This window comes from Ammospiza nelsoni, chromosome 32, assembly GCF_027579445.1.
Source record: "Ammospiza nelsoni isolate bAmmNel1 chromosome 32, bAmmNel1.pri, whole genome shotgun sequence".
Lineage (NCBI taxonomy): Eukaryota > Metazoa > Chordata > Aves > Passeriformes > Passerellidae > Ammospiza > Ammospiza nelsoni.
In genome coordinates, this window is record NC_080664.1 from 1093080 (window position 1) to 1106756 (window position 13677).

General features: G+C 47.8%; 1 protein-coding gene across 3 annotated transcripts in view; it reads left to right on the plus strand.

Moving 5' to 3' along the window:
- Nucleotides 1–2068: 2068 nt before the first annotated feature.
- The window catches only part of DIP2B (disco interacting protein 2 homolog B), a 62100-nt gene continuing 50491 nt past the window's right edge, over nucleotides 2069–13677 (plus strand). For all 3 annotated transcript variants that reach the window (XR_009420274.1, XM_059491215.1, XM_059491216.1), the window contains exon 1: nucleotides 2069–2257. Coding sequence is in view for 2 of the 3 variants with exons in the window: in XM_059491215.1 (XP_059347198.1) it covers nucleotides 2176–2257 (82 nt within the window). In the remaining variant the exon portion in view is untranslated. The remainder of the gene's footprint in view (nucleotides 2258–13677) is intronic.

Here is a 13677-nt window from a genome sequence, read left to right on the forward strand (position 1 = left end):
ATCAGTAGCAAATAAGTGACTTAATCAATGCTTTACTGTAGTTAAATAGCTATGGCCTTACTACTTTGTCAATATCAGCTTAATTGTCTTGAAACTGTCTGCGATTTTTACTGTTCCCAGGTTGAGTTTACCTGGGCTGAGATATCTGGTATGTACAGATGATATTTTAAATTTGTAAAATGCACCATTGTATTACAGATGATGCAACAGAAATGCACTTCGGGGGGAAATGGCTTCTGATGAGTTTTTTTGTAAATCCTTGATTACTACAGATATGCAATAGAGTTTTTGTTTCTAATTTTGATATTTCCTTCTGAAACGTAAGATTGTTGCCATTAATCTGAATGATTTATCATGCTCTTCTTTGCGTGTATATATTCCATATAGTCTGAGCTTCCTTTAGGATGGTACATAATTTTGGGTTGTTGTAGTATTTTAGTTGGCTCTTCTCTTCAGTGCCTTTAGCTCAGGCACTTCAAGAGGTTCATTGAGTCTGTTTTTAATGTACAGTTGGGAGGACTTGAAATGGAGTTAAAGCAACTTATTTCTGAAAAAAAAAATCCATCTGCAAACTAACCTGTAACAACTTTAAAATTTTATATTTAAGAACCAGATGTTTATTTTTATGGAACTTCAGTTATGGATACAGTTTCCAAAAAAATGCAACTTCAAATGTAAACAGACTGTGCATAAATGGGTTTTGTTCTAATTTTTATAGAATACAAAATATTCAGATAATATATTGAGCTCGAGTTACTACAGACATCTTGTTCCTCCCAGATGAATCCAGCTTCCCCTTGGCATTGACGATCTCTCTTCAAAGTGGTAGGAAAGGAGAAAAAAGCAACTTATCTGGCTCTTAGACTGTCTGTTCTGGTTTATTCCTGTTGTCAAAATGTCCAAAACAAAATTTGTGTAAAGTAGGTTCATGCTTTAAGTGTTCAAATGATAATACATGTATTTGTATTTGTTTTTGACATTGCCAAGGTGCTATGGGAAATTGAAATAACAGTTAGAAAAATAAAGCTGATTTAAAAGAGAAAAAAAAAACCACCAAAAAAAAAAAAAAAAAAAAAGAAAACAAACCAAAAAAAAAAAAAGAAAAAAAACCCTTAAACCACAATTGCCTCAGTTGTTACTTGTGTCTGTTGCCGATGAAATGTTTTTAGTGCAGGTGCTGGTGGTGGGGTCCTGAGAATGGGGGTGAAGGGGGGAACGGGGGAAGGAGCAGGAGCAGAACCAGGGCTGGGGATGGGCCTGGAGCAGAACCGGGAACGGGGGCTGGGGGCTGCTCCTGGAGCAGGGACGGGCGACAGGACCAGAACCGGGGATCGGGAATAGAACCGGGACTGGGGACGGGAGTGGAACGGGTCCTGGGACCAGGGACTAGAATCGGCAGTGGGAACAGAACCAAGATTGGTGAAGGGGCCCGGCAGCAGAACCAGGACAGGAAATGGGCTGGTGGCAGAACTGGGACCGGGGATCGGGAGCAGAACCGGGGATGGGGATGGGGAGTGGGCCCAAGACTGGGAGCAGGACCGGGATCCGAGCCAGGACCAGGATCAGTCACAGAACCGGGAGCTGAACCGGCACTGGGAGCCGAACCGGGATCAGTCCCAGAACCGGCACCAGGAGCCGAACCGGGATCTGTCCCAGGGCCGGGAGCCGAACCGGGCCCGGGATCAGTCCCAGAACCGGGAGCCGAACCGGGCCCGGGATCAGTCCCAGAACCGGGAGCCGAACCGGGCCCGGGATCAGTCCCAGGGCCGGGAGCCGAACCGGGCCCGGGATCAGTCCCGGAACCGGGAGCCGAACCGGAACCGGGAGCCGAACCGGGACCGGGATCAGTCCCAGGGCCGGAAGCAGAACCGGGCCCGGGATCAGTCCCGGAACCGGGAGCCGAACCGGGCCCGGGATCAGTCCCAGAACCGGGAGCCGAACCGGGCCCGGGATCAGTCCCGGAACCGGGAGCCGAACCGGCGCCGGGCTCGGGGCGGCTGCAGCGCGGGGCGGGGCCGCGCGGGGGCGCAGCGGGGCCCGGGGCGCGCGCGCCGCGCGGTCACGTGCCGGCGGCGCCGGGCTCAGCCATGGCGGAGGCTGCGGCCGCTCCCGCTCCCCCCGCGCCCCGCGGCCGCTGAGCCCCGCCGGAGCCGCGCCCGCAGCCCGCCCGCCGCCATGGCCGAGCCCGCGGCCGTGTCCTCGCTGCCCCGCGAGGTCCGCGAGCAGCTGGCCGAGCTGGAGCTGGAGCTCTCGGAAGGTGAGTGAGGAGCGCCCGGAGCCCGGCCGGCCGGCCCGGCCCTGCCCGCGGGGCGCCGCGGAGCCTCCGTGTGAGGGGCCGGGGGTGCCGGGGTGCGAGAAGGGGTCGGGAGTGCCGGGGGTGCGGCGACAGGCTCCGGGCTCTGTGTGAGAGGACCGGGGAGGAGGGAAGGGCCCGGCCGGGGCTGGGGCTGTGTCTCAAGGGAAGGAGCGCTGGGAGCATCCTCTGTGCGGGGCACCCCGAGGAGAACCGGGGAGAACCCCCGGAGGGGCCTCACCTGCCGGGGATGGTGACCTGACCCCCCCTCCCTCCCTCCCTCGGGAGTGTTTTTTTCCTTGTGGCCTCTTTGCCGCGGCTCCCGAGCCGAGGATGCGGAGTGGGAGCGAGAGACCTCGGGACAGGCAGTTCTGGGGCGCGGGAGCCGCAGGAACTTCGGGCACAATAATGACGGCAAACCCGGTGTTATTCCCACTTTCTGAATAAGTTCTTTTGCCATAATCCCTTCAGAGCATGCGCTTTTTGCTGGGGTGGTTTTTTTTTTTTGTTGTTGTTGTTTCCTTTTTTGCATGGGTATGTCTTTGTTCCCCAGCGTTTAAAATGCTGCTCTCGGTACAGCTTTGTTGTGAATCTCCCTTGTGAAGCCGGAGGGCGAGGGATGAAGCTGAGGCGGAGGGGGAAGGTTGCAGAGCAGGTAGCTCGGATTTGCATCATTTAAATTTTCCTCCCCCCCATCACGGTATGGAGCTTGATGCCAAAATCAGTGGCTTCTCAGGAGGGTTCACTGCATGGCTGGAACAACCAGAGAATCAGAATATCCTGAGTCCCAAGGGACCTTACAATGATCATCCACATCTCTCTTAGCATTAAAAATTAAGAAAAATCAAGTTGCAGGCACATCTTGCTCTGTTTATCCCAGAGCCTACAGTGCATAAAAGAGACTTATTGACTCTTTGGAGATCAGGAATTCACTGTCGGGGTGAGCTGGGGGCTGGCAGCCCCCGCTGCCCACACTGGCACTCAGGGCTGTGCCAGCAGAAAAGGCCATGGCACTGCTTTCCCGACACAGCTGAACCCCTGATGTTGCCTGCCTGGGGCTTTTGTTAGCTCTTTCCCAGATAAACTTTCTGCAGACATTTAACTAAAGTGATAAAACTTTATCTAGTGTTTGCTTTTGGGGACTCCGTGATAACAAAGAATGAGGAATGGCGGTGTTGCTCAAAACGTAACATTAAATAGGTTTTTAAAAGAATTTGTTAAATGTTTTAAGCGTTTGCTTGGATTTTCTGAGGTTTGTTTCTTGTGACACTGAAGGCCCGTTATGATTTGACCCTGTGATAGATTGTACTGCAATTTTAAAAATAAATGAACTCTGTTGCTGGACTGGCTGCTGTGACATCCCACTAATCTTTAACGAGCTGCTCCAATAGCTTCAACTTTGGTGCTACAGAGTGAAGTTTTGTGGGTTATGTAAGTAATTCTCTGAATGTTAAATCCACTGCCCCTTTGTGGGTTTAATACTTGGATTTCTTAATATGCATATCAGGGATTTGTTTGTGCAAATCACTTTTTCCTGTCAAAAAAAACCCACGAGTACAGAGAATTCTGGGTGACTGTGTCCCCAAACTCTTGGGAACATATTTCAGGGGATGTTGTCGCTGAGATAACTGAGCTGTGGGAAGGGGGAGTGAGGTAATGTCATTGTGGAGTTCTTGAAAAATACGCCCTAGTTTGAGGCTTAAGCTGAGGGATTTTGAGGCCCGTGTGTGCATTGTTCAGCTGAATATAACCACGGGCTGTTGACAGTAAACAATATTGAATAGAAGCATTTTATTAAAAATGGCAGCAGGGCTCCATGTGCCACTGCTCAGTTGTTGCTCAGATAAGAACACTTGATGCTTTTTTTTTTGCCACCCCCCTGTTGCAGCTTCGATTGTCACTGACTGTTGACTGTGTGGATATTTCTGTCAGGGTTTTTCTTGCATAGGAACATCCCATTTTTGGGAGAGGAGAGGAGCTGGAGATGGCTCTGTCCTTGATGGATGGTGGGAAAGTGGGGAGTACCTGGCTCAGGTGCTGGGAGCACAAACACTTTGTGTGCTGAGCCTTGCAGTGAATTTTCATCCAGGCATTTGCTGCTGCTAACCACCACAGAGCAGAGAATTTATAACAAAACAGGGGGAAATGTAGTATTCAAACCTTATCTGGCGTTGTGGTTGTGAAAGGTGCTGTGTCAGCAAGCAGCATGCAAAGTGGAGCAGGATTACTTTAATGTATGCTGGAAATAGAAATCAGAGTTTGCAATGGTGAGCCGTGAGTGTTTCTTAAGGAGCAATCCGTGCAGACAGAGCAACAGGACTAATTATACCCCTGGATTATTCCTTTCTGAGCCTTGTGGTCAGCGCAGGGGTGACAGTCATCCCATCCCTGGGTGCAGTGGGAATGTCTGAGCAAAGGAGTGGGACGTGGTTCAGAAAACATTAATTGTTCAACTAATTGATTGTTCAATTAATTAATCAACGGAAATTGCATCTTACTCCATGTCTTGGGCCTTGGTGATGGATTTGAGACCAACTCGTTCGTTTCTCAGTGTGCATAAGAATTCATTGTTTTCTGTCAATGTGAAGAGAATTTAAACCTGAGTCTAAACTTAGGGAGAGCTTCCATTCCCTCACAGAAGGGATCAGTGTTGATACCTCTGAGGAAGAATGTTCAAGTAACAATATATCAGCTGAGAATTGGGTCATGGAGCCGTGGGAGAACTGGAACCTGCTCATTACTCATGTTTTCCTTCTTTTTTCACTTTTGGGATATTTTTCTTTCTGGAGCTTTTCTTCATCTGTCAGTGACACCCACATTATGCATCACTAATGATGGGAAGGGCTGTCTTTGTATTTACATCTGCTTCTGTTTGATGAGTGAAAGTGCTGGGGATATTTACTTTGTTTAACTTTAACTTTCCCCCTGTTTTCACACCTCTGTGAGTGTGGCAGCTCAGTGTCACCTTTGGCTTGAGCTGCAGCCCTGAGTGAAGGTGACTTCAGATCCACCACATGATGCTGTTCCTTAGAATGCTCTCAGTGTGTGCTGAAGGGTGCCCAAAACGAGGTAAATGTCTGAATTAATCTCATATTCAGTGAAAAATATTAATATTAAGGCACTTCACCACTGAAGTTTGGGTGTTTTTGCACCTTGGGTGAAACATTCCAGCAGCTCCTCTCACATCAACCTTATCCCAGCTGTTAATGGAGCTGAGAAACTCTGGAATATCCAGACTCAAAGGCTCTAATTAGGCACGTTCAGAGGGTTTGTTCCACACAGGGCACGTCAGTGACTGCCTGAGTGGGGAATGTGCTCTCCTGGAGGTGACAGCAGGGCCCAGCCTGGCTCTGCAGGGGTTAAACACCCACATAAAGAGCTGATTTGGTTTGTGTCACTGTGGTTTCTGCCTTGCCTGGTGTTTCTGACCATAAAGGGGTGAGGAGCCCAGCTGGAGGTACCCAACCATCCAGGGAATTCCACCTTGTAGTAACCAGGAGCTCCTGTGAGCAGCTCAGCCCTTGGAGGTCATTTCAGCCCCTCGTGGGCTCTGTGGCAGGGTTACTCCCTCCTGCCTCGTGGGCAGAAGGAGCTGCTTTCTGTTTGCTTTGCTGGCTGAACACACGTTTGCTGTCTGCTTTGTGACTCGGGTGGGTGTTTCTGGGAATGGCTCCGTGCACCTGGGTCTGTTCCTTTTAAAGCTGATTGTGTCTCGCCGGAGAGCTCTGTCTGCAGAGCAGAGCTTTGTGTGAGGGTTTTCAGAGGAAACAGAAGGATGGTGGCATGCATGGAAAAAGGAGTATCAGCAAAATGGTTTTAACTCAGGACTAAGGCCAGCCAAATGGGATAGAACCTTACTGGAAGAAAACATGTTGACTCAAGCAAGTGGGTAGAGCCTTTATTTTGTTTGGCTTGGGAATTTCTTACAGAATCAGAGTATTTCTCTGATCTTTTAAAAATTGTGTGTTTCAGGTTGCAATCTTTGATTGCCAGGCGCCTGTCAAAGTAGGTGAGGGCCTTTTTTATAGATTAGGCAGCTGAAGCACAGAATTTAAATTACACAGTCAAAGGAAGTAATTGTCTGAGTAGGGACTGGCTGTATGGATTGTGCTGAGTGAGCAGAAATGTTTCACTTCAGTTTCTTCCCCCACTCAGGGAGGAACTGTGGGCAAAGCACAGAAAAGGTTGAAGAAGAGCTTTATAAACATGAGCAAGTTGGATCTGATCAGCCTGTAGCTAACAGGACTTACAGGTGGTTTTTGTGCATTTATGCAGCATCTCACCCACAAGTCTTGCATTAGGCAAAACCAGCACTGGGAAAGCTTTAATGTTGCTTCCTTAATTTACCTGCAGGACTGGCAGCAGATGGGTCCCGAATCTGCTGAGAAATCTGTGCAGGGCTTTGGTGCAGTCTCTGTGTGCAGGTACAGTGTGAGAGCTTTGAAATGCCCAGAACCTCCTGGAGCTGTCACAGGGAGCTGCCTGTGCTCACCCAGGGATCATCAGCTTGGCTCTACAGAGATCCCAGTAAAGATCCCTCATCTGCTTTCACCGTGGATGAAATTGTATTTTCTTTAGCTTCAGAGCCCAGGAAAAAGTGATGTAAGCACAGAGCACATGGATTCCGTGCAGTGTCTGTGGCACAGGAAAAGGAAATCCAGCTCCAGTCGTGACCAAGAGGAGCAAAGTACCAGATCTATCACCAGTGCAGCAAACAGAAGGTCCACAAGATGATCACAGATTTCTGCTCTGCAGATGGTCAAAGCAGAATGATTTGAGTGATTAATGGTTTGGAGAGAGGGAGTTAAACACAAATACTGGATGAAATATTTTGGCTACTGTGAGTGGGAGTTGGGCTTACTGTTGGTGCATGATTGAAGCATGTAAACATGGGGAAGGGCAGGAAGGTTTTTGGAGCATCCAGACTGCAATAATAAAAAATACCCAGGAAGGTTAAAGAATGTGCATATTTTTGCGTTGTCCCTTTTATACTTAGGAAATGAGGAGCGAGTTTGGAGCTCTTTTGAAAGCTGCAGCTCTGACCCTTTGCCTTGGGGAGAGGAGGAAATTAGAGGCTTTAGAGAGAGTCCTGCACCTCCTCCCTGGCACTCCTGTGAAGCTTTGCTGCAGTTAGAACCAGTTTCCTCAGCTGGGTGGAGGGGACACCTGCTAGCAGTGGTTCCAGTGTGGATTTTATGAGTGTCAGAGCTCCAGGATGGGTGATGTTTGCCATTCCAGCTGGGTGCCCAGGCTGGCAGTGCTCACCACACCTGCTGGCCTGGCACAGCTGCACTAAAGCATTTGGAGTTTGGTGTCCTAGATAACTGATCTCCAGTTTGCTATTTTAAATGCTGTAGCATGAAATATTGAGTAGGAAATGTGATGGGTGGCAGAGGAGCTGCACAGAGCTGCTGCTCTTCCCAACGTGCAGCAATCCTTGGGGCTCCGCAGGGAAGGGCACGTGGAGCACCCCCCGTGTTTCTGGCTCACTGGTGATGCTGTGGAAAGGGTGATGGTTCCTTCCTGGTTCCCTCTCTCTGATTAGTGTTTGTCATGGAGTTTTCTGTCCGCTGGATTTATCATGTTTATTCAGTGGCAAGTTCCAGGAGCCAAAGAGTGAACTCATGGTGAGCATTCCCCAGGGATGGGCAGAAGTTCCTGTTTGCATTTCTTTCAAATACAATGTGCAGATAATTTCTTAGGATGGTTTTCTTTAAACCATGTGTCTCGGTTATAAAAAGCGTTTCCTGAATCTCTCAGTGACTTGCTCAGTTGCTTTTTTGGACATGGATTCATAGAGAGAGGAATTGAAGCATTTCTCTCTGTTGAGGCTGATTCAATCCATTTTTTTTTTTTTTGAGAGCTTGTGAAATCAGGGACAAGTCATCAGACCAGGATGTCTCGTTCTATTAATTAGAATGGAAGACTCTTCCATTTGCACCATGTGTGAGGAAACAGTGATTTATAGCTAACGGATGCTCTGCAGGCAGCAGCATTCCATCTGCTGCACAAATTTTCCCATTGCATTTCATGAAAAGCCTTGGGAGAAGCCTCACACCTGTATTTCTCATCTTGAATCATGTACTGGGTTGTTACTCTTGCCTGATATTTGGAGTAAAATGCCTGTTTCCATCAGTTTGTGTTCTTTTCAAACTTCAAAGCCCAGAGTTTGTGAAACACCACTTGGAGTAAACATAGGCAGGACGTATGTTTAAGTTACACTGAGTTTATACCAAAGATAGTAATGTAATAGTAACATAACTTTCCTTGCTGTGAGCAATCACCTTGTTTTATTTAGTGTAACTTAAGCTGATAAAAAGGAAAAGGAAATAAAAAAACGCTTAAAAGTTTTGGCACTTCTCTGCCAACATAAACTCTTTCTAATTCTTGTTGACTTGAGAATTGCTGATGCAAACTAGGTCTTCCTGAATTCCAGAGGGATGGGAGCCCACAGAGCCTACAGGGCATCCATTAATACATTTTATGGACCCAGGATTCCAGTTCCTGCCTGAGTGATCGGTGACAGAATTGTTCCCCAGCAGTCAGGCAACCTGCTTTCACCAGCTCCATGTCCCTAGGGAGCAAAAACAACCAGGAGAATTGTATCCCTGCCTGATAAAATTAGGTCTTCTGTAATCTCCCTCGGAACAGCCGGATGGCTGGCTGCCTTGAAAAACATATGTTTTAATGCAGGAATAATGCATTCCATTTAGGATGGCTGGAGCCGTGGGAGCTGGGCGACTGAGGGCATGGAGAGCTCCCATTTTGCCTCTGGGATCAGGACTAATGTCAGACATCAGGTCTAGAGTGCAGCAGTGCAAAAGAATTGTTTGGGATGTTTTTCCTGTCTTTTGCTCTTAGGAGGGATGTTGTTCCTGTGGCTTAGTCCTAAAAGAGTTGGACAAGTGAGGCTTTTATTGGAGATAAACTGCAAAGATGAGTCAGTGTTTGTATTCCTGGATTTCAGCTCACTGCATTAAGAAATTTACTTGGGAATAGCAACACTGGTGTTCCTCTAAGACAGGTTTATAATTCATTTCTCTGAGAGCAGCACAGGTAACTTTGGGAGGAAATCCTGTTTTATCCCCTTCCCGGGGGAAACCCCTGACGCACACACAATGCTGTGTGTGTAGGACAAGCCAGGGGAGATTTTGGAAGTGTGAGGTTTGGAATGTACGAGCAAGGTAAGTTCTGATGGGACACTTGGTTGGCCATAAATTGGAAGGATGTGATCCAAGAGGGAATGATACAGCAGAAAAGGTCGAGGGCTGGAGGATTTGGTTTCAGGCCCTGTCCCTGTGTGTGATTCCAGAAAGGGCTGTCAGGTGAGGACGTGCTTGAAGGAGGTTCGTGTTTCCTTTAATGCATCAGCTCCTCATTTTGGGTGCTAATTAACCAAGGAGGAGCCATTTCAGTTTGAAGCACCTTTTCTGGAAATGCTGTGGTTTGCTCCCAGAGAGCATCCCAGGGTACATCAGGGTGGCCTGATACACCTGCCTGCTTTCCCTGCTGCTTGCATCTCTAGCATCAACTTTCCCTGTCATTTTAAGTGTGCACTTCTCTGTGATCCCAGAGAGGAGCTGACCAGCCAAAAGGAGCCCCCAGGAGGGGAAGGAGGCTTTGAAGTTTTGTGCTCCCTTTCTAGCAAGAGCTAAGAGCTGAGTTAACAGCTGTCCAAGGTCACTCTGGGCCGCTCCTGCTCTGACATTCCTGCTCACAATGTGCATTGTCACCGGGGTGAGGACAAGGAGAGTTCCTCCCAGGAGCTGGGAGGTGACATGGCAAATTCCAGGCTGTGATTATTCAGCCTGTGATGGAGAGTGGGGTCAGGGAGTCAGGTGATCAGAGCTGGAGATAAAAGTCCCTGATCCTCTGCGGTGCTGCTGGAGAATAAACAGATCTGCAGTTATTAAACTGTGCAGCCTTTTTTTCCCCCCTTAATTGGATACAAGTGGAAAATGCCTATTAAAGGTGCTCCATTTCTGGCATTCAGGAGATTGCTCTGTGTCCCACGGGTGCTGCAGCAAGGTCCTGATGGTGTCTGCAGGGCTGCTCGTGGTGTGTGATGAGGAAATGAGAGAAGTTTGCTTCAGATGTGCTGCATCTCCAGGCTGCAGAGAAGCTCCTCTGTTCTGCTGTGTGTCCTCAGGAGCTGCACCCCAGGTTTCATAACAAAGCCCTTGGCACAGCGTTGGCTCGGGCTGCTCTCACCTCTTGGCACCTCACTCTTCCCATCTCAGGGAGCTCAGGTGCTGCAGCTCCGCTGAAAGCTGTGAACTTTGGCAAGCTGGAGAGGGCACGGGATGAAACCTTTAGGAATCTGAGCTATATTTCCTAAGAAAACACCAAACTTTTCACTGTGTTTCACGAGCAGTGAAAGAACCAAATTATAAATAATTTTGAGACAGTTTTTGGGGGCTTTTGTGTCAATCCTGGCAAAACACTGAACATGAGACTGAAGCCTCTTGTGTTACAAAAAGGAGATCTCTGAATAGTCAAGTGCTCATGTGTAAATGTTTTTTGAGACTGAGACCTGTGTTTATTCTTAGGGCAGAAACTTTAAGTGATCCCTTGTGGATTAAAAAAAGAACAATTCTCATTGTAATTGGAATGAAAACCTCCATTCTTACGCAATTTGGGGTTGGAATTTGCTGCAGTGAAAAGGGGGAAGTATTGTTATTTTGAGTTCCCAGGCAGGAAGGGGGGGAGATGCACAGGGTGAGGTGAGCAGCTCGGACACAGAGCAGGGGACATCAGAATTTGGTGGCTGAGATGTTGTCACTCACACTGTGACATGTCCAGTCTGATTAGCAGGGAGTGGATATCTCACCTGCATGTTCAGGAAGCTTTTTCATGATGGTGATGGTCAGGTTTATATCATGTTTGAACATGATATAAACTCACTGTATTTGTGAGATTTCTCCTCTCTGCTTTAAATTTTCCAAGTCCTCCTTGAAGATGTCCTGATTTTAAAAAATCGTGTGGTGCAGAAAGAAGTCAATTAGTGAGTCCCAAATAGGGAGAATTGTGGATGAAGGCGAAGCAAATGAGTCAGATATAAATAATCCTATTATGTCTTGGCTGCAGCCACACCTAGAAACCTTGAGCAAACATTTCTGTGTAGTTATTCCTGTGTTTGATACACTTTACTTGTTAAGTCCTGTTTTAAAATTGCAGCGTGTAAAAATTGTGTAGGGCCAGTTGCCATTAATGTTAAAGAATTTTGGGAACATTGTTTTAGGCATTTTGACCAGAAGCACAGAGACCTGAGTTAATTAGCTCTCATATTTCCCCAAAATCAGAAAAATCTATAACCTTGGAGCTGGTGTTGCCTTGCAGGGCTTTCAAGGCAGTTCTTTTTGCAGTAGGCCTTCAAAAAAATCTCTGGCAAGAGCAAACAGGAAGCTGTAATTACCCTTTGCCTTTTGTGTATCAAATCCCTGTTCATTGGACAGAGCTTTGGTAAAACACTTTTAGAAGTAGCTGCTTGTAGCATGGAAGCTGCAAGGAAAAGCATTTGGATCCAGCTAAGTCATACCTGATGTTCCTGTGATTCCTGTCCTGTCTTAGGGGGTAATTACTCACCTCATGGTGTGGGTCTCCTCTCTTTCATGGTGGATAAGCTGATTTTTAATAAATCTGAACAAAGCTGTTTTTCCAGGTGTGACTTTAGGAAAAAAAGCACATTTGGACCTTTCTCCTCCCTGATTCCAATTCCTCTGTTGTAGCTCCTGTACAGGGAGGCCTGAAATCTCCCTGTTACCTGTGGCTGCTGCTGATTCCAGTGGGTTAGTACCAGAGTCAGGGTTTGGATTTTGGTTCCTGTCCAAAAATGTTCCATTTGCATTTTCCATTTGCACTGTTCTCCTGTACTGCCTGCTCTCCTTTGGGCTTTCTCCTGAGAAATGGGATCCAGGGATTTGTCCTGCACACCACAATCCTTCCCTGCAGGATTCCCGTTCCTTCAGGGATCCTGTTCACTTCCCTGTGATGATTCCTGGGGTTGAACCCCATGGGAAATGACAGATGGAAATCAAGGTTCACATACTGGAAGCTCTCAGGGATGTATTTATGGAGGCTCACACTCATCAACGTTGAGTCTGCAGCAAAGGTGACGTTTCCTCTTTTTCACCTTCCAGGTGTTTAATTGGATTCAGCAAAGCACAAGGGAGGGAGACACAACATAAGGGGATGATGGTCATAAAAACGTTCTCCAGGATGCCAGAACTTGGCCTCTTCTCCTAGAAAAGTAATTACTTGTTTATGTATGACAGAAGACCTTCCTGGGAATGTTTAAAATGACAGACCAAGTGAAATGGTGTGAGCACAGAGCACTGCAGGCTCCAGCAGATGATTTGGGCAGAAGGATAAAAGGAGAGTCGGCTGGAGAACTGGAGAAGGAGAAAATGGTCTTCTCTGAGAGTTGAGTTTGGCTTCAGGTTGTGGAGGATCTCACCCTAGCTGGGTTTGGATGCAGGTGCAAAGAAGTTCACAGTATTGCAAGTGGAGTGCTTGATACCATGAGAGCAGTCTGTAAAATAGTCCAAGAAAGGGAGAAGGAAGGGAAGTAGCAAAGTAGAGAGACCTGGGAAATGTCAGAGCTGGTTTTTCTCTAATTCTGCTGTCAGGAAGAGCTATTTCAGAACAGTTTTCTGTGGGTGAAGTGTGACAAGAAGTCCCCAAGAGGTACTGTCACTCTGGGGTAAGCTGCAGTCCTTGGATTCTTTCCACCACTCAAAGAGAACGTTTGAAGCTGTTTCATGGATCCTTAGTTGAAAGGTGCATTTCTGCTCCTTCAGCACATTCTGCCCCGAGCAGCTGCAGCCAGATCTGTGTCTTAACTCACTAAACCAGTTAATGGTGGAGCTCTGAGCACATTGTCTGCTGTCTGCTGTGACATTGCTGGGCATGCCAGCAAGAAGGACTGTGCTGGCTGTTCCAGGGAGTTCCCTCGCCCAGGGGAAAAGCTGACTTGGGTTTCCTGTGCTGTCCTTTGCCTCTGATTGTGCAGGGTGTGAATTCAAAGCCACCCCTCCTTATCTGTGCATGGAAGCACATCTGAGGAGGAAGAAGGCAGCGAGGCTGGGCAATGTGCCAACTGCTCCAAGCCTTTGTTAGAGACTAAAGGAAACCTGAGTCCGTTCAGGCACTGCTGCATCCCCAGGCCCTTCCTTGGCCCCTGTGGGAGGGAGGTGAGGGCTTGAAGTGATCACACACTTCTGCACGTCAGTGTCCATTAGCTCTCAGGGCCCTGGTGGTGTTTGAATTCGAACATCTTGTGTTGAATTCTCAGGATTTTCCTCCTGTCAGAAACCAGACCATGGAGAAGGATCTTGTGCATGGAACTGGTTCCCTCTGGGACACCTGGGCCCACCTGTGACCTC